The sequence below is a fragment of the Trichoderma asperellum genome, chromosome 4 (genome assembly GCF_020647865.1).
Source record: "Trichoderma asperellum chromosome 4, complete sequence".
Taxonomy (NCBI): domain Eukaryota; kingdom Fungi; phylum Ascomycota; class Sordariomycetes; order Hypocreales; family Hypocreaceae; genus Trichoderma; species Trichoderma asperellum.
In genome coordinates this window covers 1,523,243-1,545,946 of record NC_089418.1, presented here as the reverse complement: position 1 = coordinate 1,545,946, position 22,704 = coordinate 1,523,243, and the positions used below count along the sequence as shown (strand labels likewise).

Sequence of the window (22,704 nt, the reverse complement as noted above, 5' to 3'; positions counted from 1 at the left end):
CCGCTTCACTGCACCGAGCTGTACCACGTTGAGGCTGGGCTGGACGCAGGACCCAGATGGTGCCAAAGTCAGTTTGCGTGGGTGGGGGTTTTTCCAGATGGTCAAAGTCAAGAGCAGGCACAAGACTGAGCCCAGCGTGGTGTTCTGGCTCTAGCTTTGGAACCCCCCCTCTAAAATTTCATGCGAGGAAGAGGGAAAAAAAAACTTTTACCCTGGTTTGCCTCTGGCGAATCGAGATTTGGCGTGGGACCTCAATGGCCCTGCAAAAAGGTTCAACCATCTTACTCGTACGCGGCACAACGCGCTCACAAAGTAACACGCGCATATAGTTGCAATCCATCGTCGTACGAAATGGATCGCTTGTGTGCCACCCAAAGCCTGGCTAGCATCAGAACAAAGGCGGTGTAGGCCCAAGGCGTAGAAAGACTCGAACATTCGAACTAGCAACAAGGCTGCTTCTACCCCAATTTCAATTTCCTTTGGCGCGTTGTGGTCTCCAGTCTGGCTGGCTCTTCGTATTGTATCGTCAGTCTCCGGCCTGGCGCTTGCGGATTATCGCCGAAGTCCACCTGGACCACCGGCAAAAGACACCCCAAAACGCTGGACGGAGCACAGGGCCTTGGGTTGCCGCCACCTTGTCATGGTGCCAGGCGCTAAGACATCGAGCTTCTGCGGTGGAGATGGGGGCTGCATGCGCCTGTATGTGCAGACGCAGCGGCTTTTCAGACTTTCGGCCTCTCAAAGTATGTAGATGGTCACTGTGTGTGCATAATTCCGCTGCGTGGATGACGGAGTGAGCATGGCTGTGGTTGGCAGCACGGATGGATGGGCACAGCAGCTTCTCCTGCCCGCCTCTCGCGCATGGTCGGACGGAAGTCGTGGAATCCTTGTGGACTGACTGGCTGTCGAGAGTTGAGACCCTTTTCCTGCTTCGTACAAGTATGCATGCCTTGGTACCTCTGCAGGCCACTGACAGAGAGAATGTACTCCACGGGGCTACGTACCTTCGCTACCGACCTGACTAACCGTAGTGCCGGACTTGTCATCCGAGTCCACAGAAACAGAGGCCGCAGGCTATTTCTCGCCGTTTCGTTGTACCCCATACTTCGTATCGCTTTAACTTTTGCGTCGGCGTTCGGACCCGATGCTTTGGGACCCAGCCATCTGCTGCTTACCAATGAAGGGTGTTTGTTCTCCGAAGTTTGTTCTTTGTTCTGCCACGCGCGCGAACAAACCGTCTATGCGTCTCCTGCTTCGGAGGCGTTTTAGCCTGGGCGGCAAACGGGTAGGCGCACGACATACTCGATTGGGAAACAACTCCCTAGCAGAATGTCTCAGCTCCGTATTTTCGCCTTTTCGTGGGCGCTAGCCGAAGCTTTTGTTGTTTGCTGGGAAAAATCCCCAAAAACGTTGTTTCAATTGCGAGGCATCCGAACTCCAAGATGCCGGGTCGCTGGGCCGCGCGTATAACTATAACTACCTACCTGCCTATCCAACGCTGCCGGCCTGACTTGCACCTCACAAGCCCGCAGCACGTGCCCGCTCCTTTTGACTTTTCGACTGAATAATTCAAACTCTTTCTGATACAGTCCGGTTGCCCTCCAACGTCGACACTAGCCCCGACCCCAACCTGACACTGACACGGCCGACCCGCGCCTGGCCAGTTCCCCTTGATACCGCGACCTTCTCGCCGGCAAGGAGCCCCCTGGCAACGGCACAGCGTCAGATTGCCTAGACAGGCCAAGAGCAGCGGCTGCATCTCGCTGGCAAACCCCTCTGGGACACCCTAGACGCACGAGAGAAACTCTCAAAGAGTCCAGCCCACACCCGCCTCTTCGCCCCCACACACGGACCGTACGCCAAGCCGTCAAGTTGCGCTGGGTGTGGTGTGCAAAACAGGCAGGGATCCCCCTCCCTGGCAGAGTCTGATCGTGGATCGATACTCCCGCCCACCGGCTCCACCACATATATTGTATGCATATAATATATTATTCTGCCGCTTCTAACGCCTGAGCCAATATATTTGCCTTCCTCTTTCCCTATACACGCTACCCACTAGCATATATATCCAGCGTACCCTGGTCACTGACGCACTCCGTCCGACACCCACCCTGTACAAGCTTCCTGCAGGCTGCTCGTACTCCCACGCATATATGACCAGAGCCCCTACCTCCACGCAGCCTCCAAGTACAATGCTGTCTGTCTATCCTTCCGAGATCCAGTACCAGCAGCACCTCAACCACTCTCCCATCCGCCCCATGCCTCACCGCCAGCCAGACGTCTCACTGGGCTACGCCAGTATGAGTGCCAATCGTGCCTCCAAGGCGGCTGCTGCCCAACAGCACCAAGCCCAGCAGGATGCTGCAGTTGCCCAAGCCCTCGAGATTGCTCGGGAGAGCCCAGACGGCGCCTCAGATCCCACCGTCAGCAAGATCCTGGAGATGGCTCTGTCGCAGATCTGGGGCAAGGTCCAAGCCCAGCCCGACTCATATGTCATGACGCGTGACGAGTTTGCCGTCTTCAACTTCTTCCAGCACCGCTTCACCGGCGACAAGACGGCTGTCACAGCGCGCAAGCGATACTGGGATCATGCCAGGGCTTAAGTGCCGAAGATGAAGACCAGTGGTGGTTTTCCAAAAGAAGCCATTCTGGTTTCTACATCATACCAGAAGTGTAACACCACTTCACCTCTCTTCTCAATCGGCCTCGTCTACCGTCTCTTCACTTCGCTTTGCCCCCAATGGCCATCAATCACCGAGGTCAACAATGTCTTGAACATGCTGGACTCTACCGGGAACAACACTCTTCATCTTTACAAAGAATGAAAGAAAAGAAAAGAAAAGAAAAGAAAAAAAATCACCAGAGGGGAATATACAAATTGCAAATTCCTTGGCAGGGCTTGACATATCCTGTTATAGAAGCCCTAGCCACCAACAACACGAACCCACGAGAACTCTACACTATACCGAACAGACGATGGGACTTTGATACCATTCGGCATATGGCAGAAGATTATGACCTTTTTTTTATTCTCTTACGGTACTCTTCTTCATATTCACGATCTACCAGAACTTCTGCACGACGGAACTGGAAAAGAATTGTTTTTTTATCCTAATACGCGCTCATCACTGGCATGTCAGTGCTGCCAACGAGCGTTGCTTTATATCATATGCCACTTGGCATATCTTCTTTCTTATGCTCTTACCTTTTCTTCTTCATTCTCACCCCTTTTTTCACTGGAAAATACTTTACTTTTTTTTTTCTTCGGTCATTTGTTCGATCGCCGAGATAGTGGGGATCCGCTAAACAGCTAGCTCAGCAAAATGGCCTTGGTGCCCCTGGCGCTGCCTCCGCCCCTAAAGATTAGGGCCACTTGGGCTGCCAACGGCGTGCTGCAGTGGATTTCGTCCGCTATGTGGACACTGCGTCAGCACAGCGAGATCTTGGGAGATTACCCGATGCGCCTACTCGGATGCTGGAGGTCCTAGGCCTTCTGATATACGAGGCCTAGAACGATGGATCAAGATGGGCGACGCACGGGAGGATTTCACATGTTTCTCTTGCTGACGCTGGCGAGGCTTCGGATGATGACCGACCCTCTTTTACCGCCGACGCTATCGTATAAAACGATGTGAATGGCGTGGACAAAAGACACGGTTTGGGTTGGGGTTTGAAAATATTGGATTGGTTTTATACATAACTTGATGCTGTTACGAATCTCTTATTTTATAGATTTAAGCGAGGGACTTATAGACTTGGTTTACTGATAAATTTACATTGTTACCTTTCACATCCTTCGCTTCCACTTCTCAGATGAATGAGTTTTTTTCTTTTTTCCTTTTTTTTTTTTTTCATTTCCTTCTGATGCCGAGGCCGTAGGCATGTGACGATGTCTGTGTAATAACTCGGTAACCCCTGAAAATGCCGCCTATGGGTTACTCCGCAACCTGCACCCAAATAGTAACATCAGCTCGTTTACGTTTGTGTAGCACCTTGACAGTAACAACAATGGAACATGACCTCCTTAGCCGTTCTGCGAGGTTATGATCTATAGGTACCTCACGTGGCATTTTGTTGTTCCTCTAGTCATCTAACTGTATTAGGACTATTTAGAGCTACCATAATACGACAAGAGCCTATATTACTGCTTACTCCTAGCAACGAGGTCGTTACTATCATGACTCTTGCGAAATAGAACTCTGAACACTAGCTAATACAGCCAGACGGCAACTTCCGTTATTAACGATTTATTTCCACATAGGGAAACCGATTCGCCCCACGTAGTATAAGACGATGGCAAAGTTCCAGATCTAGATTCTCACTCCGAGACCGGATAGACTCTTGGCAAACCGCATGTTTTACTATTCCGGTCAATTTTTTTTTTTTCTTTTTTTTTTCTTCTAATATTTACAAGGATCTCGGTAAGATTTTTCGATATCTCACCGATCGACAGGGCATAACTAGTGTCCGGTCGGGATGGATGGGATAAGTTGTCCGTACCGGACCTCAGTTCTAGGCTCTTCCATAGATATCCATATGATTCCTTACAGATGGCAAAAAAGGTGATGAGCATATGAAATCAGAGGAAACGCATGGCATACGCGTTTTCTTGGGGGAGGAGTATAGTATACATTGTCGCCACTCTGTAAAGAGAGTTTACACTGGAGGCCAGCCCGGCTGAGCGGCGGCGCGGCGGTATTTGCTTTTTGGGTTTTTAGTAATCTAACGGTGGCAGGAAAGAACAAGAAAATAACTGGGAAAGCTGCAATTTACGTTTCACTAAATTGAGAAGTTTGATTGTAGAAACGGAGGCCTCGGAAAGGTTGCAGACAACGTTTTGGCCATCTTCTGGTACGTCAATTGAATATCTTCATGTTGGTAACTTCAAAGCTTCTAAGTTATGATTTGACGAATCTAGTGAGCGGATCTGTCATCAACCTTTTTGTGACATCAGTGATTCCACTGTTTCTTCAATTGAGTGGTATTTGTAGGCTTTTAACTAACAATGCATGTTTCGAACGGTTTATATTGCATCAATTAGAGAGTTTCTACTGTGGAAATGCATAAATAGGCTCAATAATGAGAGAGTTAAGTTGTTTTATAGCCAAGGACTAATGCGAGAAACAATTCACTTACAAAAAAAGCCGAAACAAGGTAAAACTTTAAGCCGTATGTCAGAAAGGATAAGGAAAGATAGACAAAGTGTGGTAGTCTGAAATCTCAAGCAGGCATTAGCTCTCCTTATAGTCTTGTGACTTTCTCGAGATCTCTGATCCAACGTGTCGGTCTCTAGTCTGTCCCGGAGGTGTGGTAGACCTCGGCCACATGATCTTTGTGGAGGGTAGAACCAGATCGTCGGCAATCTACTTGAGGCGGGATGAAGAGATGAGTTGTCATTTTTTTTTTTTCCCTTCGCGTACTTCGGAAGAGTGTACCATTTTAGAACTCTATAGAATATACACACATAAAACCGGGTTAGAACAAAGTTTTTTCCACAAAGCCAAGAGATGGTGTGTAGCGCACGCGAGATGCATCATCTACGCCCTTATCACAAATGATATTTGATCAAATCCAGGGAGCTGAACTTGATCGTGGCTGACGGGGATTGCTGTTGGAAGCCGCCACGTGGAAGCAGGCAGCATTTTCCGTGCCAAACCCAGAGAAGACGAATTGATTCCATTGGCTCTCTTTGCTACTATTTCCTATTGAACGAATTATGGAATCAAAGTTTCAAAAAGCAATCACCAGCCACACATACATACACACCCCCAAACACAGGCGCGTATTTATTATTATTATTTTTATTTTTGCTTTTGCTCTAGCTGCGGCTTTCGCGCTTAATAGTTGGTGGAGAACAGTCTTTTTTTAACGACCGTTTTTTTGCGTGCCGTAGGCATGACGGTGGGAGTCTAAACACTCTAGGTTATGCCGAACCCTTTCTTTAACAAGCAGAGTTTACTGGGAGCATTCTTTGCAATTTGTTTTCCCTAACCAACTGACGAAAAAAAAAAAAAAAAAAAAACTGGGGACTCGAATGTGGTTTTTGCTTGATTAGGCTTGGAGATGAATCATAGCATGATTCATGACTCTCGTAGAGTTTTTGTTATACGAATGCTGAGTCGCCCCAAAGAGCTCCGAGTAGGCTACCCAAATAGGCTATTTGAATAGCTGATGGGTCAAATAAGCAGTGACAAATCTGGTGAAATCGTAATTGGGATCTAGTGGCAGTAAAAGATCAAGATGATAAGCAAGGAGATGGATGGTTGAAGCCAAAGGCAGTATATATGTATATGTGTGTGCGTATATACCTACATATATAAGCTGAGACAAGTACTTACAGAGAGGAAAGGGAGAGATGAGAGGGAAATGATTATATTTGCTATGGTGGAGATTCTTCCCGTAGCTTAGTCCTTTTACTACCTCCTCGCTTATAACGTAGCAGCCGTGATCTATTCTATCTACCGCTAGACCAAGCGCCAGACTAGTCATAAATCCTCCGACGAAGCTATCCAAATAGGTGATAGATCAAGTAAATAAGTGAATCTACCATGATGGAGATCTTGTAAGATTCGTCACCTAGATCTAGCTGTAATCAAGTAGCAGGATAGTGAGTAAGACGGGTAGGCAGGTAGAGCTAAAACCGCATAAAGAATGCATGTAGAGAGAGATTGAGGGGTAAGAAAAAAAACACGCAATCTTTGTCCGTAGTTGAGATTAGTTCTAGTTAGTTTGATCTTCTTACTACCACATTTTCGTTTGGAAATCATTACATCTCACCGATATTTTTGTTAACTTCTAGAGCATGTATGTACGAAGATGCTAATAAAACCCTTTGAAGATGCTGTATAAATTCGTGGTAGATGAAATCAATGAAACCGGGCAGTGAGAGTGAAAAGAACACGTAAAAAGCAATGAGTGAGAAGAACCACAACGGTGTATATAGTGCTATAGATGTATATAAGAGATAGTTATATAAAGCAACACAGCCTTTTCTGTCGTAGGAGAGGCTCTTCCCTGTAGATCAACTCTTCTAACTACTAATTGCCTGGAAGAAGCTATTCGGCGCTGATTTCGTGATATTTTCCAGCGCCGAAGATGCCCCACTCTTGTTCCGGAGCTCGGAGCGTGAGCCAGATGAGTAAACGAGGCCGATGAGGATACTGCCAGCCGGAGGTGTCGGAGGAGAATAGAGATTAGGCAATCGTAAGAGACAAGTGGACTCTTGCATTTAATTGGGTCATGGGGAAATTTACTGAATGTAATTCTCAAAGTTAGTTACCCCTTCTTCGTTCTCCCGAGGCAATTTTTTACGTGTATCTCTGATGATCTAGCTCGCCAGACGGCTTTTATGTATAAGACACCCATTTTCCACGAAACACTGTATAGTAAGAGTACGATAATCTATGGTAATTGCATGCTGCACTCAATCAACAAAAAGCCCCTACCTTTCCTCTTCAAATAAGAATACGGATAAGAAAGCGAGCGCGAGACTGGAACATCTAATCCTCCATGGCCTTGGGGATTGGCCTGGTTTGAGCTTGGGAAGCTTCCCATCCAATGATGGCGATGACGACATGGATCGGTCCACCAGCCAACACAAGAGCAGCGCGCTATTCCTAGACAGGGAATCGCAGAGCCGCTCCAGCCAATCAAAGCTCCCCAGCAGCAGCAACATCCGACAATGGATGGATGATCAGAGACAGTGTTTAGGCCAGAGGCAGCTGACGGTCTCTCGCACAGAATGTCTCGGATAACAGTTCCCGCGTAGAAGGAAGAAAAAGATTTAAGAATTGTGGCTTTTCCTTTTATATAAATGTAATGCTAGCCGGTTCACTCTGAGATCTATGTGACGTCAGGGAGATTGTCGCCAAAGAAGCGCGCGCAAAGCTTAAGACTCCAAACAGCATGGCAGCTCAATGGAGTCGCAGCTATTCACGGGGCGAAACAAGCTTCCAGCGGGAGAGCGTCTTTTTGACGCAAACGTCATGCAGGCCCTAGCAAGTGCCGACGGCTCCGAGACCAGTTACACGCCTTCGCTATGGCATGTCCATTGAAGCAGCGTGTACTCTTGCCGTCCGATCCATGCGGAGAAGCTGTCTTGATTGTTTCATTTTTTTCACAAGAGGAGGGTAGGGGGAAAAAAAATAGGGGCCCTCTTCATCTTCAGCAAATGAGGCGGAAGCTCCCAGTCCTCTACGTCAAACGAGCCCTGCATATCTGGCCGGCTTAAAAGCTTCCTTTTCCGAGGTTGCTCGGTCGACACTTACATCAACTCGAACCTCTTGCCTGTGTGCTGAGAATCGAAGAGAATCGAAGCCTATTCTGTGCAGCTCTGATTCTCGTCTTCTTCATATCTCTGCTTCAGCATCATCATCATCATCGTCCCCATTTTACAATTTTCCACATTTTGTGTTCAACGCAGCTTCATAGCTCCAGCTCGCCACGGCTTTCTAGCTTTCTAGCTTTCCGCCAATTGTGTCATTCGCCCGATCGTGCCGAGCTGCACCAACTTCAGCTGTCACGGGCAAAAGAATCCACCGAGCAAAAGAACAGCTCAAGGGAATAATAGACACGCCCTCCCCTGTCTGATTAGGAGGAATAAAACCCTGCCATCTCCAGCCAATTTTTTCGAGATCGCAGATCAATCAATCTTTCTTGTGTCAAACCAGCACACCATACAAACCTCATCGCCGCCATGTCGAAACTCATCAGTACCGTCGTGCGCAGCATTGCGCTGATCTGGACCTTGATCATCACGGCCCTCATCGGCAATGTCATCGCCTCCAACCAAAATGGCCACATGCTGTCCATCAACTTCACCATGTTCGTCGCCGCTTGGTCTTGGGTTGCCTTACTCTATGGCATGTTTGCAACCTTCATCGAAAGCATCGCCGCGCCCTTCCTCATCCTCTTCTTGGACGGCATTGCCACTCTGCTCACCTTCATCTGCGCCATAGTGTTGTCCTCTGAGCTGCGTGCTCCCAACTGTGGCAACATTCCCAACCAGCACCTGCCCGCCGACTGGATCGGCTTTGGCGATTACCCTCATAATGAGAAGAGGTGCCGCGAGATTCAGGCCAGCACTGCTTTCATGTGGTTCCTGTGGGTGTGCTTCACTGCCATCTTCATCTTCGGCATCATCGACGGTCGGACTGGGGGCTTCGGCGGTGGTTCATCACGATTCTCTCGCTCCAGTCGCTCCAGTCGCTCCGCTGCTCCCGCACCTACCATGTCTCAGGTTTAAATGGTCTTGCTGGGAGCCGTACTCTTATTTGATGAGCGTTCCTACACGCACGTTCTTTCATTCGCTCAGCCGATATGAAAACAGCACTGCTGTCTTATAATAGTTGGTGTCGTGTCCCCGGTGGATGCCATCTAGCAAACGAGTGAGCTGGATTCTTCACTTCAAAAATGGTCTTTACAACAGCAGCGGGTCGGGGAAGGAAGATTTTGTGCGTATCGGTCAGCGGGGGTTGGCTAATGGGATATGAACTTGCGTGAAATTAATACGTACATTTATGAAATCGATATTTGGTATTGGATTCGTATTGGCAAAGGTTGGCAGGAATGGGGTCAGTAGTATGGAAACCATAGCTAATGTAGTAATTGAGTGGTGAATAAGAGAGTCCTACTTGTATATCTTGTTTGTCATTGCTCGTTCTTATGATAGTGTGTGAAAGATGATGCGCTACGTTTGGTATTACTCCGTACAAATATCATGTCTTCCGGAAGTATTCGGTATACACACGTAAGACCTCTGCGAAAAACTAGACCAATCATTGTTGTGGCAACTCTCTAATGCCGAGGGCTTAAGCCAGAACCTGTTTATATGCTCCCAGTCTGCCCAGACAAACAGCTAACCCAAAGTCGTTGAATGGTCTCCCAGCCGACAGATGGCTATAACGTCGCTGCCACTGCACCAGCAGCATTGAAGGATTTACTGCTCGTAACTTTGACGTCTGCGTTGTGCACCCAGTTCATATATTTGCCCCAGCCTAAAGAAACATGTCAGCGACCCAAGCATTACAAGGAAAAGACGGAAGACGGAAAATGGGGAAATTGCCGAGGTAACGCACTCCAATATGCAAACTTGCGGCCAAACAGTTTCCCGATCCACGGCACGAGTATCATGGTCAGCAGCAACTGGACCTGCTCCAGGCTGCGGTCCCATTCCTCCTGGGCTTCGGAATCGGCCTCGGAGAAGATGTCGCTGCTGGAGGAGTCGGAGGGGAGGGAATCGACATCGTCTTTGGTGTCGGAGAGGGAGGAGGCGTGGAGGTCGATGAGGGACTCGTCTGGGGCGGCCATTGTGACGGTGATTGAAGGAGATGCTTGCTGAGTCCTTTGATGCGCGGCAGCGGAGTGAAGATGGGATGGATGGGCTCCGGGCGAGCTGCTGCGGGCGTTTATGGCTGGAATGGCGTCGCTGGGGACGGTATCAGGCCATGAATTGTGATGGAAACGAATTGGAGATGAAGCGGCCGGGCGTCCGAGCTGATTCTCTCCGCAAGTACGCGATGCGGTTATCCTCGTCTCTCGCAGTCGCAAGCAACGTCAACGGACGGTTTCCAGGTGGAGCTTATTCCGACGACGGGATCGACTAATACCAAATGGCCCACCTCTCAAGCACGTATCAAGAGTGTCTGTGCCGTTATCATTATCGTCAATCTTATCGGCCTGTTGTGCATGCCAGTGCGGCAGCTTCTGGGTGGAAATCACGTGACACCCCTCCTCTGAGTCAGGCAGATTGGGCTCAGTCTGCTGGCCTCGGCCCTTGAATATCGGTCCAACAACGGCTCATGACGTGCAGCTGACTCAAAACCATTCGACCTTCTACCCAGCACTCACCTGCTGCTCAAATCTCGCTGCAGCTTGCCCGGCAAAAGAACCACTCTGCTTTTGCAGCAAAACACCGTCCTTGTGCAGATACGCGCATAGTTGGGCCGCAAAAGCACGAGCTGTCATCTCCGATTCGACGCTGAGAGGGCCAGCATCCGCTTATCCTGCGCTCTCTGAACACGAAGCTGCGAGGCAGAGACGGCGAACTGGGAGTGTGTCATCGCCGCCTGGAGGGAACTACTATTCTGAGGGAGAGACGCTCAAAAGAGGGGGCTACCTGCTGGAAAGACCGCGCACGACGCAGCATTGGGACATCAGCTAACCGCAATCATGGAGAACGAGGTGCCAGTAAGTTTGGATCGCTGCTACACTACTATCTCGCTACCCTCATCTTGCGGCCCCCCTACGACAACATGCATACGTCGTTGCTGTCTGCTGGGTGCTAGGAAGGGATGCTCCGTTTTTGCGGAAACCTTCTTGTACTACTGTGCCCAAGCAAGCTAGCCCTGGCCTTTGCCACTGCTCTTCCATGCCGTTGTTTTTCCTTCTTTTTGCCCCTCCCAGCACCTCTCACAGCCAGCCCACAAGGTCCAGCACCAGCCACAACCGCGAAAAAAAGCCCCAATCACAAGAAATTTACCCCACCAATCTCATCCACCCGTCGATTCCTTTCTCCCTTGTCATACTTCTGAGTCACACACAGCTTCTGCTATTAGACAGCAGCAAAGACGAGAGAAGAAGCATTTGGATTGTACTGTACCCTTCCACAGCCTAAACCCTTTTCAACCTTGCTATTTTTTCCTTCATTTCTTTTTATTGCATGTTTCAATCCCAAGCCGTGGCTAACCTCCCTCTTCTTTTTTCCCCACTACGCAGGACCAAACGGAACGAAAAGCGTCCCGAAAATCTGTTGCCTTCACCGACGAACAACTAGTTGTTGAGACCGACGGTTCAATAACCATCATGAGCGCCGCCGAAGAACCCAAGGAGACGGCCCAGTCACACACGCCTCGTACGCCGCCCTTGTCTGCCGCCCTCGGTGCCTTTAATACTGATCCCTCTCAAGCCGCTGCCGACGAAGTCCCCCCTCCCGAAGATGGCGGCCTTGACCTGTCTCTCCTGAAGAAGAAGAAGAAGAAGAAGAAGGTTGAGGGTGCTGATGGTGATGCTGAAGATGAAGCTGCCCCCGCTGAGGATGGCGGCCTTGATCTGACCATCAAGAAGAAGAAGAAGAAGGCCAAGAAGGTCGAGGGAACTGAGGAAGACGAGTTCACTGCCAAGCTGAAGCAGCTTGAGGTTAAGGACGCCGAGGAAGCTGAGGAGGCCGCACAGGAGGAGGGTGACATGGAGACTGGCACTGGTGTCTGGAGCCACCAGGAGTCAAAAACAATCCCCTACACTCTGCTCCTCTCTCGCTTCTTCACCGTCCTATCACAAAAGAACCCCGATCACTCACTCAGCGGCACCAAGAGCTACAAGATTCCCCCTCCCCAGTGCATGCGTGAAGGCAACAGGAAAACTGTCTTCGCCAACATTGCCGATATTTGCAAGCGTATGAAGCGAACCGAAGAACACGTCACTGCCTACCTCTTTGCTGAGTTGGGTACAAACGGCTCTGTTGACGGAAGTAGGAGATTGGTCATCAAGGGTCGATTCCAGCAGAAGCAGATCGAGAACGTCGTAAGAAAATACATCAGTACGTATATATCATATACGGGTGATGCAGTGGAGAGGTGTAATGCTGGCATATTGGCAGTTTAGTCTTGGCTGGACTGCTTGGTTGCGTGAGGATATGGGGTGCCATAAAAAAAACCTGGCCAGCATCAAGACTCTGCATCCTGCTATCATTATCCTTTCCACTTCCATTACCCCCCCTTCCCCCCCAAAATATTAGTAAACTAACATCAGGATTTCGCAGTCGAGTATGTTACTTGCAAAACTTGCAGGTCGCCCGATACCGAGTTGAACAAGGGTGAAAACCGTCTGTACTTCATCACTTGCAACAACTGTGCTTCACGACGAAGTGTCACTGCCATCAAGACTGGTTTCTCTGCCCAGATCGGCAAGAGAAAGAAGATGCAGGGCTAAAATCTCAACCTGCTACAGCACGTGTAAATATTTGGGATTCGGCAACTTGCTTGAGTTTCAAAAAGCGATCTTTCTGCAGCGGTGGCTCTACCTTATTGGATCGATCAGAGACATCCAAGTTACATCTCATAGTCTTCACATGATGTGTCGAAGACATGACGAAAAATTAGGCATCAGATTATAGGAGGAAGGATAGGAGCGTAACGCCCAGAGCTGCAAAGGGCAAAGCGGACTGTATCTACATGTGAGCAAGGCGCAGTATAGGCTGCTCTCGGTCGGCTACGAAGGAAAAAGGGGACAGACAGATGATGTAGCGGTCGTCACCTAACAATGAAATGATTTGATGATGACATATATGATGTCTCTTAGAATGAAGCGTGTCAATCTTTTATGCATTTGGGTGAGATGGCTTGTAAAATGCTGTAGCTTGATTTGTTCTCTCCATCTACAAGCATGTATATGTCACACAATATGAAAGCCAAAAAAAAAAAAAAAAAAAAAGGAATATTCAAAAGTTGGATGTATGCAGTGCATATTGCAACTACCAAAAGTTGACCATATATTCTTTGTTTCTGAAAACAAACATCACCACTACGAAATAACTACAGCCATGAGAAAAAGAAAAGGCCAAATATATTTCTTCACATCACACCCATTTCATCAATAGTGTCTCCCCTTGACACCACATACATGCATTAAATCTAGGTAGTAATCGCAGTAGGAAAACTTTATGCTAAACCAATAAAAAAAATAAGAAAGGCATCTCGAGCGCCTCCTTCTTGTATTCTCCAACCTTGGGGCGTTATAAAAAGCCAAAGAGACAAGGCATTCTGTGTCGTAAAAAAAAAATTAAGTACTCTTGAGCACTTTGTTCATCTTCCTCTTTCCTGTTTCTTTCTCTCCCCTCCCCTCCCCCTATTTATTGTACAGCATCAACAAGACAGAGATGGAACACGCGTCATATTATAAAAACCCCCAAAAACGCCGCCCAATGACAAAATAAGACTTGTCAAATCATTTCTTCTTTACGTCTTTTAATTCCTTTGTCTTCTTCCTCTCTTCCACGTAAAACTCCTTTCTTTTTTTATTCTGACTTTCTTCCTCTCTCTCCTCCTCCTCTCTCCTTTTTTTTCTCTTCCCTCTGACACGTGGCCGAATTAAGCCGTGCCATTAGGGTCTTCAGTGCTGATTTCTTGGCCAAATAGAGACTTTGGCAGCGCCATCGGAGGAATAGCGCTCTGCTTCATCTGTTCCTCCTTAACTTGGTTCTGTGCCACTTCCAGAGCGGTGCGGACCCATTCCGTTAGACGATTCTTTTCAATGTATTGGTTGAGAAGCTTGTCTTCATGATTCATGGCGTCAATCAGCTTTGTTTTCATTCCAGCTTCAAAGTCATGGAAACGACGATCGACGTGCTCCGTGAAGGCGCCGAGGGCATCTTTCGGTAGCATAGGCTTGAATGTGCCACGTGCATGTTCATCCTCTGTGAGATTGTGTTAGCTTCTTGGCTTTATTCTGGGAGAACAGTGTAGATAAAAGGGAAGAGTAAACTTACGATATTGAATGCAGTCATAAAGCATGGCGTATAGCTCTGTAGATGCCAGTCTCTCCGTAACTTCTCGGTCATCCTTCAATTGTGTGTCATTGATCTTTGACCAGTCATCTCGGATGAATAGTCTCCTCCAGATGAGCCGCTTAGCTTCCCGGGCTTCCTCGCTATGGCAGCTACTATCGGCAACTTTAAGAGCTAGCCAAAATGGATGGGCAATCTCGTCTCTTGATTCCTGTTTGAGATCCACGAGAGTCAATAGATCAATTAGGGTCATGGGATCAAGAGCCTCGTGCTTAAGCAGTCTTTCCATGCCATCCTCAAAAAGTTGACGTAGGGTCTTCTGGCGCTTGGGTACATTTGAGCTGTGAGCCTCCATGGCAAAGTTTAGAGCTGCAGCCTCATCAACAGCATCGTAAGTGCTGGGGAAGATTTGAGCGTAGAGCTGATCTTGGATTTTAACCGTGATCAACTCCTTCTCAACCTGTGCGAGCTGTTGCTCGATCCGAATTTCGTCTGCATTTAATTTGAGATTTCCATTATTTGGAGATTTTTGTTCCATCTCGGCAAGCAGAGCAAGTTTTCCGAGGCTAAGTTCGATTTTCTTGCTCCATACTTGCTGCTCCTTTTCGAGAGCAAGGTGGACAAGCGTTTCGGCAGCGTGGCCGACTTGTTTCTCCTGTTGAACGTCGTTGATCCACGAAATTCGCGCCAACTCTGGTCTGCTGCGAAGGAATCGCGTCTTATAACCTGAATTCTCCAGCTCAAATGCCAAGACGGCATCAACTCCGTGTTTCTCGAGCATATATTCATAAACCGGGAAGGCGAATTCCTGACCATATCGGGTGAAACGTTCTTCCAGCTCTGATTCTTTTCTTTCCTTCAGAGCCCTCAGGTTCTGCAAATCGAAAGTCGTGAGTCCAGGTTCAGCGAGCGTCAGGTCCAGCTCTTCAATGTGATCAAGTAAGATAACCGCCAAACCGTCTAAACAACCATGTTTCTCAGCGATGGTGGCTCCTTCTTCCCACTTGCCTGCTCGTGCGAGGCTGATAGGTCTGCTGTATCTTTCCTTTTGGTATTCTTTTGCAAATGTCTGGCCCATTGATTTCTGGTCCGGTGTCGTCTCGGCCCACCGAGCATACTCCAAAATGGAGGTGAGCATGCCATCAATCGCGGCAGGGAGATCCTTGTATATCCGAGCAATCATAACTGGATCTGGTTTGATCGATTGCTTTGCTTTATCCTCTCCAGCGTTTACCCTCGACCACTTCTGATACCACTGGTCTGAAAGCTCGACTAGGCGGGCAACGTTGTTGGCAACGTAGTGGCAGCCAGTCCACGGTTCAGGGAGACCATCATAGCCATCACGCAGGATACCCATCCTCAGTTTCTCGTCGCCTAGTCCGTAGAACGCAAGATTGCTCTTACGGAAGTCCAATGCGCCAAGTAGAGTGCATACGTTGATCTGAATAGCCTCAGAAATCATCAAGGTCACTTTAGCGTCATCCAGCAGCTTGTCTTTGTACAGAATCTTGATGACTTCGTATGCCCAGGCTACAAAAAGCTCTAGTCGGAATATGTCGTTGATAAACCAATGGCGGATACGGTCAACCTCGCCAGCTTCAGCGCTAGGGTTGCTCTTCTGATCTTGGTGAATGAATTCGACAATGTATCCGATCAAACTCTTCTTGCTGTCAGATGGGCGTGCTGTGACAAAGGCCTCTTGTCGTTTCCAGAGCAGAGTTGCCACATGCATCTTTTCTGCATTGTATAACAAACTCCAGCGGGTTTTGCGGTCTAGATGAGTTCCGGTGGCTTTCAGGTGGAGTATGAGTTTTTCCAATGCATTAGAACGTGCTACAAGGTTTTCTTCTAGAGAAGCTGGCAATGTAGAGATGTATGCAGTGGTTGAGCTGAGGATCTCGTTGCTGACTTCTAGTGCGGCTTGCGCAATTTCCTCTTCAGAAAACTGAACTTCTTGGCGGACGTTGAATACCAGAGGATTATTCTTCTTGGTACCGAAAAACACTGCTTGTTCTAGTTTGCTTTTGGCAGAAATTGATGGGGGTTGGTCGCTGGCGAATTTGTCCACGTCCGTGGTAGCAATGCGAACAACTCCAGCGCCTCGCACTACTAATACGACAGCTGGATTCTTGCTCTTCGCTCGAGCTGCTCGGCTTTCGTCGTTTGATTGAGACACAGACAACATCTCTTCAAAGCCCGATCCAATAACCTCGTGGACATTATCTTCGCGGAAATCGATCACGTCCTCGAAAGAAGGAGATAGGGTGTGTGTGTCGGATTGAAGTTGATAGTCGGGAGACTCTGGAGATACAGCGATGGACGCTATGACGGCGGCACGATCAAAGACTGCAAAAGCCACGAGCGCAGGCCGTGGGAGATAGAGCCGCGGCCTTACTGCCTGAACGGAGTCGGAGTCTGTTTGAGAAATCGGCGTGGTGTAGGAGGTAATTGGTCGAATCATGCCAACTTGGGCACCTTTGGGAGTAAGAATGACTTCCACCAGGGCGTAGCGAGAGACAGCCCGACTAGTCAAGCTAACAAGTAGTAGCAGTTGCTGCACTGACGGGTCGTCAGTAGATGTGGCGGCGCTAAGCTTGCTGAGGTCTAGATATTTGTGCTCCAGGCCCCGGGGAACAAAGGTAAAATCAATTGCTTCAAAGGAATCGGCCGGTAGATCGCGGCAGAAAGGGTCAGCTTCCCAAAGTGCTGAGATGATGGACTCTCTGACATCGAATTCGCCAAACGGTTCGCTATGACCTCCACGGTGAACCCTCCAAGACTGTAGCTTGCCCTTGTTTGTTAGAGCAATCACATTCTTCTCGCCAACTCTAGCAGACCTATCAGCTCGAACAGCTGCAATATCCCCTTTAAGGCTCAAATGCGAAAAAGCGTGTCGAATAGTGCCGAATAAGCCGCTGCTGGTAGTCGCAAGGTTGCTTCGCAGAAACTGAACAGAAATTGCTGGCCGTCCATGACTGTCTCGCACGTTCATGTAAGCTAAACGTCCGCTGTTGAAGGAAAGCAGAAATCCGGCAGTCTCTGCATTGGTGATGGCAACGACTTTCTCGCCTGAGGACATTCCAGAAATCTGGTATTCGACGCCAGATCTGTCTTTCTTGATGAAGGCAAAGGTTGCAGCACTAGATATAGACTCCCAGAAGACGACTTTGCCGGTGCTAGCCATTACAACAACCAAACCGGGCTCGGTTGATGACGCAGAAGGAGAGACGAGACATCCTACAGGAAGAACATCGTTGGGCTTCGACGAGGATGGGAGGGTGAAGGTGAAGGTCTCGGGAGACTGTGAGGTCGAGTTATAAGGCCATACAACAGCATGGGTAGGCGTCAATGACAAAGCATAGCCAGATGATGAAAAAACGTCCGCATGTTGACTCCCTGCTCGAGTTAGTACGCGAAAGCGTTTTCTATAAAAAAAAGAAAGAAAGAAAATAGAAGAGACGGATAGAACTTACCAGACCAATCACTCCGGATTCTATCGGGTAAGGCTGGTAATTTGCTGACAGTGTATGCATTGGTGCTTGTCTAGAAATGAAGAATAAGTTTATATTAGTATTAGACAAATAGGAAAGTTTGATATTGATGCTTGATGCGACACAAAAGACGGAAGCTGGAGATGGAGCTTGCAGCGTACCAGAACGAGGCTTCCGTCACCCTTTTGAGCAGCACGGTCACCATGCTTCGGCTTCTTCGTCCGCACAATCAATTCTTTGCGCAAAACTGGCTGTACTGAAGGTGAATTCTCCATGGCGACGTCCTTCTTGGGCTCGGGGGCAGGCGTTGCAGCCTTTTCGGGCCTCACCTCAGCCATCTCCGGCTGGGCGTCGGTGTTATTCAAAGTCTGCTCGCTCAGAGGCACGCGCTGTCTCTTGGGCTTGGGGGCCGTAGCGAGCTGCTCCTGGCTCTTGGGGCGCAATCGCCGGCGGGAGCGAGTCGCCGTAGCCGGGCCACCCTCGTTCGCAGACGGAGAAAACATGTTGGATGTGTCGACGAGAGGCTGGGCTAAAAGTTTTGGATCGCAGGGATCGCGCCGGTCGCGCGAGTCGCGATGGCAGCTGCTGAGGGTTCCAGGCGGCGTCGAGAGATGGATTCGATGATGGAGGGAGGCTCAGATGCGCACATCGAGCTGCCTGGTCCGGGGCAATGAACGATGCAAGATTGACCTCGACGGGCCAAAGGGCAAATATGGTGTAGTGCGTGAGAAGCAAAACAGTTGCTTGGATTCAGTGGCTCGCCCGGCGGTGGGCAAAAAACAAACGGGCGGAATTGCTGGCGCACGGGGGATGAACAAATAAGATACCTTTATATGCACCCACTATAAGCGGTATATTGAAGTATCTTAAAAGTACTGCTGCTCGGTCGGCGAAGCTTCCGACACGCTCATGCGGTACCTCTGTAGTAAGTACCTGCAGCGCGTATATTACGCCAGAGAGTACTTACTACTAATGTCGACAGCAGCTCCAGAAAAAAATCACACTGTCGTCAGAGATCTCTAACAGGAGAAAAAGCTATGGTTGGGGCAGCCGTGCGCATATACAATGGGCGCCATACAATTTTGCTATAGTCCATAGGTATTTGTTATCTTCATACGGACAGCATAATGGCATGCAACTGCAGTCAATTAATAGGTAGATACTGAATCTTGATTCACCAATCTCTTCCAAAAGGCTTGAAGAGATGCTACTTAAGAGATAGGTGTTTAAATGCACAGTTTACAACTAGACTGTGGCGTTTGAGTAAGGCTCTTTACGTGTTTATACTGTACAGTAAGTAGAATTGCCTAAGAGCAGTAGGACGCTACCATTAGCAGATAGTCTCCTCAATATATCAATTACCTTGTACAGCGCTTGGCTCATATAAGCCAACCTTCGATTGTATTCGTATCTTTATCTTGGATTTAGTGAATGCATTTTCATCACCGTTACCATCATTCACTCACTGATTCATTCATCTCCCTTAGCTAAACTTGCTTTTATACCACTATCCTCCGTCAAAACCCCTCCCGTTGCTCACTGATATTTTATAAAACAAAGTTTGAGCGGCGTAAGAGAACGAAGATATCAAAGCAGTTAAATCCACGAATCATAGCAGCCTAAATGACCACTCATAACCAACCACCAGCAGTATGAGGAGGTTCTCAACCGCAGTCACCATCACCGATCCCTTGGTGAAATACCAGTCTCTAGTGGCCGCGGGCATATACTCTCCTGATCCCGCACAACACCGGCTAGCACGACATTTACACAAGATATACATCCGTATAAAGGACTATTCTCCCCAAATTGAATACCGCCAGCGGCTCAATCAAATTGCTCGCCTCACTGAGCCCAAGAAGCCGCCAGAGGAAGAGACTGGAGAAGGCATCCTCGCACTGCGGAACCACGCAATATGGCGGAATCCTCTCTTCAAGCAACTACTTCATACTCGTGAAGGACAGGAGAGTCTAGCACTTACGCGGGTTTTTACCAATCACCAAACAGCGATAGAGATCGATTCTCCCAAAGGACTGTTTCTTTCGGGAGAGGTTGGCACGGGCAAATCTATGCTTCTTGATCTGCTGGCGGAAGGCTTGCCTACACAGAAGAAGAAGCGATGGCACTTCAACACATTTATGCTTTATACCCTATCTCAACTCGAGAAGCACCGAAAATCGGACATTCAGTCTTCCAGTGCGGCTGCAGAATACTCTCTTCTTTGGATGGCCAAGAAACTCATCGATGAATCACCAATCCTCTTCCTGGACGAGTTTCAGCTCCCAGATCGAGCTGCAAGTAAAATTCTCAGCAACTTATTTGTTACTTTCTTTCAACTTGGCGGAGTCCTTGTCGCGTCTTCAAACCGGATGCCCGAAGAGTTACAGAAAGCTACGGGCATTGATTACGCGCCAACATCAAGAGGTCTTATGGGGAGGATATTTGGCGGCGTGACTCGCAGTCGAGGAGAGCTCTTTGGCCAATCGAGTGATTTTGCCGCATTTCTGGAAGTTCTCAAGGCGAGATGTGACTTTTGGCAGATGGAGGGCGCCCAAGACTGGAGACGAAGAGACGAGGATTTCGGCCCTGATGCTTCTGTGAGCCAAACACGGGATGCCGATAGTGCATTACACATCAGCGCTCCGGTTAAGAGCAAAGACGATGAGTCGAAATCCCAAAAGAGACCGCACTACTATTATCTCTTTGATGAGGAAGACCAATCATTCGACCATAGAGCTCGAGAGGTCGTATTAGGGTCAAACAGCAAGCCAATCCCATGGGAGTCGTCCAAGCTCATTGTCTACGGCCGTCAAGTTACTACACCATATCACTACAACGGTTTCGTCTTCTGGAATTTCGACAAGCTCGTTGAATCATTTGGACCCGCAGACTACCTTACAATGGCATCCACATATCACACTTTCATCATCGACCGCGTGCCCGTGTTGACGTTGCTTGCCAAGAACGAAGCCCGGCGTTTCATCACCCTCCTTGACGCCATGTACGAAGCTCGCTGCAAACTTGTCATCCGCGCCCAAAGTCTTCCCGACGATCTTTTCTTCCCTGAATCATCAGTGTCCTCAGGCTCCCAATCAGAGGGCCCAGAAAAAGATAACAAAGACAACAGCACCAATACCGACGACAACGACGCAACTTACTCAGAAACGATTGCCGAAGTGTACCAAGACTCGATATCCCCCTTTCGTCCCAACGTATCCTACTACGACACCAAGTCCGCAACGTCAAAATACGATCCAGACCAAGACTCCGATTTTGGCCTGCAGAAACGCCCCGTGGACTTTGCCAACACTGGTGCTTTTACGGGTGAAGATGAGCGCTTTGCCTACAAGAGAGCCGCATCACGCCTGTGGGAGCTGTGTAGCGCTAGGTGGCATGCCAGAACAGGAGACTGGTGGCAGCCGTTGGCTATAGAAGCGCGCCACTGGGAAGGGGGCCAGGCATCAAAGCCGTACCAGGTGAAGCCCATGGAGAAGAAGAGCGCGGATTCTGGAGAGGGAATGGGAGAGAGTATAGAGGTGGAAGAGGTAGCGGGCTTGTCAAAATGGAGAATTATGCATTTGAAGAAGCAGAGCGAGGAAACGGTGTGACTAAAAGTGGAAAGTTCAAGGGCATGTGCGAGATTTATATAGACGTTTGAAAAGATGTATTCTAAGATGAGACTATAAACAACATTGAGAATTACAAAATCCTACAAAAACTCGCCAGGCACCCAGAAAGAAATAGTGTGTCGGCCAATGTCAAAATCGAATCTCGCACTCCAGCCAGCTCCACACCATATCAAAACAATCGATATATCAACGGATATCATGGAAATAGCCTCCTTGCCTAAAACGCCAATGCAATGCCCAATCGCCATGCCTTTACTTTTTTTAATTCCCCTCATTCTCTCGCTCCCCCCTCTCGCTCACAAGGCCGTCACCCCAGGCGTCCACCCTTCCCCTATCCTCTTCATATCGTCCCCAAACTTCTTGCTCGTGATCCTCCGCCCGCCCTTGCCCCCCAGCGGCGCATGCTCATCAGGGTCGTAAAACGGATTCTGCAACAGTCTCACGTACGCGCTCTGCATGGCCCTAAACACCGGCCTCAGCTCCGCATCCCGCAGCCCAGCGCCGACGCTGCTCATCGACGCTCGCGCCGCCGCAGCAGCAGCCGCAGAGGAAGATGACGACGTCGAGGTAGAGGACTGCGACGGTCCGCCAGCGCCCGCGCTGCCGCCAGCTTCAACGCGTCGCCCGCGCATGTCCACTATGCAGACCATGCGGACGCCCGTGTTGGTCTCGAAGCCGTACGCCGCGAGGCGGTCGTCGATGGCGTGCAGCAGCCCAAAGTCGCCCGACGCCGTGCTGTTCTTGGATCGCAGGTCGAAGACGTCGATTGTCGAGGAGAGTAGGAGAGAGAACTGCAGCGGGTTGCGGACGGGCGTGAAGGCGTTGGCTGTTGGATCGTAGGATGGGAAGATGGAGATGTGCAAGGGGTTGTTCTGGTGCGTGGGCGCGCATGTCAGTGCCTCTGCCTTTTGTGTATATATTCTAGAGTGTTGCGAGCGAAACATGGATACTTACGTTGCGGCCGATGACGCCGAGGCAGGCGACGGAGGGTATTGCGGCCGACATGGTGTTGCGTGTGGTTTGTAAAGAGGATGTGTGTGGTGTTGAGGTGCAGGAGCTCTAGCTGCAGTGAGCAAGGATACAT

General features: G+C 49.1%; 9 protein-coding genes across 9 annotated transcripts; 6 read left to right on the top strand and 3 right to left on the bottom strand.

Moving 5' to 3' along the window:
- Positions 1-2,192: 2,192 nt before the first annotated feature.
- Positions 2,193-2,603, top strand: TrAFT101_006923 (uncharacterized protein; the record flags this gene model as incomplete). Its single annotated transcript, XM_024898739.2, has 1 exon — positions 2,193-2,603. The coding sequence occupies one exon, from the start codon at positions 2,193-2,195 to the stop codon at positions 2,601-2,603; it is 411 nt and encodes a 136-aa protein (XP_024758571.2).
- Positions 2,604-2,740: 137 nt separating this feature from the next.
- Positions 2,741-3,115, top strand: TrAFT101_006922 (uncharacterized protein; the record flags this gene model as incomplete). The annotated part of the gene is made up of 1 exon (XM_066127913.1): positions 2,741-3,115. The coding sequence occupies one exon, from the start codon at positions 2,741-2,743 to the stop codon at positions 3,113-3,115; it is 375 nt and encodes a 124-aa protein (XP_065984026.1).
- A 208-nt stretch (positions 3,116-3,323) lies between these two features.
- On the top strand, positions 3,324-3,488 carry TrAFT101_006921 (uncharacterized protein; the record flags this gene model as incomplete). The annotated part of the gene is made up of 1 exon (XM_066127912.1): positions 3,324-3,488. The coding sequence occupies one exon, from the start codon at positions 3,324-3,326 to the stop codon at positions 3,486-3,488; it is 165 nt and encodes a 54-aa protein (XP_065984025.1).
- A 4,791-nt stretch (positions 3,489-8,279) lies between these two features.
- TrAFT101_006920 (uncharacterized protein) lies at positions 8,280-9,631 on the top strand. The gene has a single exon (XM_024903395.2). It carries the CDS (start codon positions 8,696-8,698, stop codon positions 9,242-9,244), a length of 549 nt encoding a protein of 182 aa, XP_024758570.1. The 5' UTR covers positions 8,280-8,695; the 3' UTR covers positions 9,245-9,631.
- A 266-nt stretch (positions 9,632-9,897) lies between these two features.
- On the bottom strand, positions 9,898-10,308 carry TrAFT101_006919 (uncharacterized protein; the record flags this gene model as incomplete). Its single annotated transcript, XM_024910063.1, has 2 exons — positions 9,898-9,995; positions 10,077-10,308. 2 exons carry the CDS (start codon positions 10,306-10,308, stop codon positions 9,898-9,900), a joined length of 330 nt encoding a protein of 109 aa, XP_024758569.1.
- Positions 10,309-10,674: 366 nt separating this feature from the next.
- TrAFT101_006918 (uncharacterized protein) lies at positions 10,675-13,308 on the top strand. The gene is made up of 3 exons (XM_024908540.2): positions 10,675-11,187; positions 11,716-12,535; positions 12,758-13,308. Exons 1-3 carry the CDS (start codon positions 11,170-11,172, stop codon positions 12,925-12,927), a joined length of 1,008 nt encoding a protein of 335 aa, XP_024758567.2. The 5' UTR covers positions 10,675-11,169; the 3' UTR covers positions 12,928-13,308.
- A 144-nt stretch (positions 13,309-13,452) lies between these two features.
- TrAFT101_006917 (uncharacterized protein) lies at positions 13,453-18,783 on the bottom strand. Its single transcript, XM_024903394.2, has 4 exons — positions 18,153-18,783; positions 17,974-18,043; positions 14,483-17,896; positions 13,453-14,410 (listed from the first exon to the last, which is right to left on the bottom strand). Exons 1-4 carry the CDS (start codon positions 18,492-18,494, stop codon positions 14,085-14,087), a joined length of 4,152 nt encoding a protein of 1,383 aa, XP_024758566.1. The 5' UTR covers positions 18,495-18,783; the 3' UTR covers positions 13,453-14,084.
- A 779-nt stretch (positions 18,784-19,562) lies between these two features.
- Positions 19,563-21,670, top strand: TrAFT101_006916 (uncharacterized protein). Its single transcript, XM_066127911.1, has one exon. It carries the CDS (start codon positions 19,644-19,646, stop codon positions 21,597-21,599), a length of 1,956 nt encoding a protein of 651 aa, XP_065984024.1. The 5' UTR covers positions 19,563-19,643; the 3' UTR covers positions 21,600-21,670.
- TrAFT101_006915 (uncharacterized protein) lies at positions 21,641-22,661 on the bottom strand. The gene is made up of 2 exons (XM_024910701.2): positions 22,575-22,661; positions 21,641-22,492 (listed from the first exon to the last, which is right to left on the bottom strand). The coding sequence occupies exons 1-2, from the start codon at positions 22,623-22,625 to the stop codon at positions 21,917-21,919; spliced, it is 627 nt and encodes a 208-aa protein (XP_024758564.1). The 5' UTR covers positions 22,626-22,661; the 3' UTR covers positions 21,641-21,916.
- Between the last annotated feature and the right edge of the window lie 43 nt (positions 22,662-22,704).

Excerpts from the sequence above, each read along its gene's own strand:
- TrAFT101_006917 (XM_024903394.2), bottom strand. The coding sequence starts at position 18,494 with ATGTTTTCTCCGTCTGCGAACGAGGGTGGCCCGGCTACGGCGACTCGC. Across the intron at positions 18,044-18,152 it reads GTGACGGAAGCCTCGTTCTG|ACAAGCACCAATGCATACAC; the intron begins GTACGCTGCAAG and ends CTTCATTTCTAG. Across the intron at positions 14,411-14,482 it reads TTATGACTGCATTCAATATC|AGGATGAACATGCACGTGGC; the intron begins GTAAGTTTACTC and ends ACAATCTCACAG.
- TrAFT101_006915 (XM_024910701.2), bottom strand. The coding sequence starts at position 22,625 with ATGTCGGCCGCAATACCCTCCGTCGCCTGCCTCGGCGTCATCGGCCGC. Across the intron at positions 22,493-22,574 it reads TCGGCGTCATCGGCCGCAAC|AACAACCCCTTGCACATCTC; the intron begins GTAAGTATCCAT and ends CCCACGCACCAG.
- TrAFT101_006920 (XM_024903395.2), top strand. The coding sequence starts at position 8,696 with ATGTCGAAACTCATCAGTACCGTCGTGCGCAGCATTGCGCTGATCTGG.
- TrAFT101_006916 (XM_066127911.1), top strand. The coding sequence starts at position 19,644 with ATGAGGAGGTTCTCAACCGCAGTCACCATCACCGATCCCTTGGTGAAA.
- TrAFT101_006918 (XM_024908540.2), top strand. Across the intron at positions 12,536-12,757 it reads CGTCGTAAGAAAATACATCA|TCGAGTATGTTACTTGCAAA; the intron begins GTACGTATATAT and ends AGGATTTCGCAG.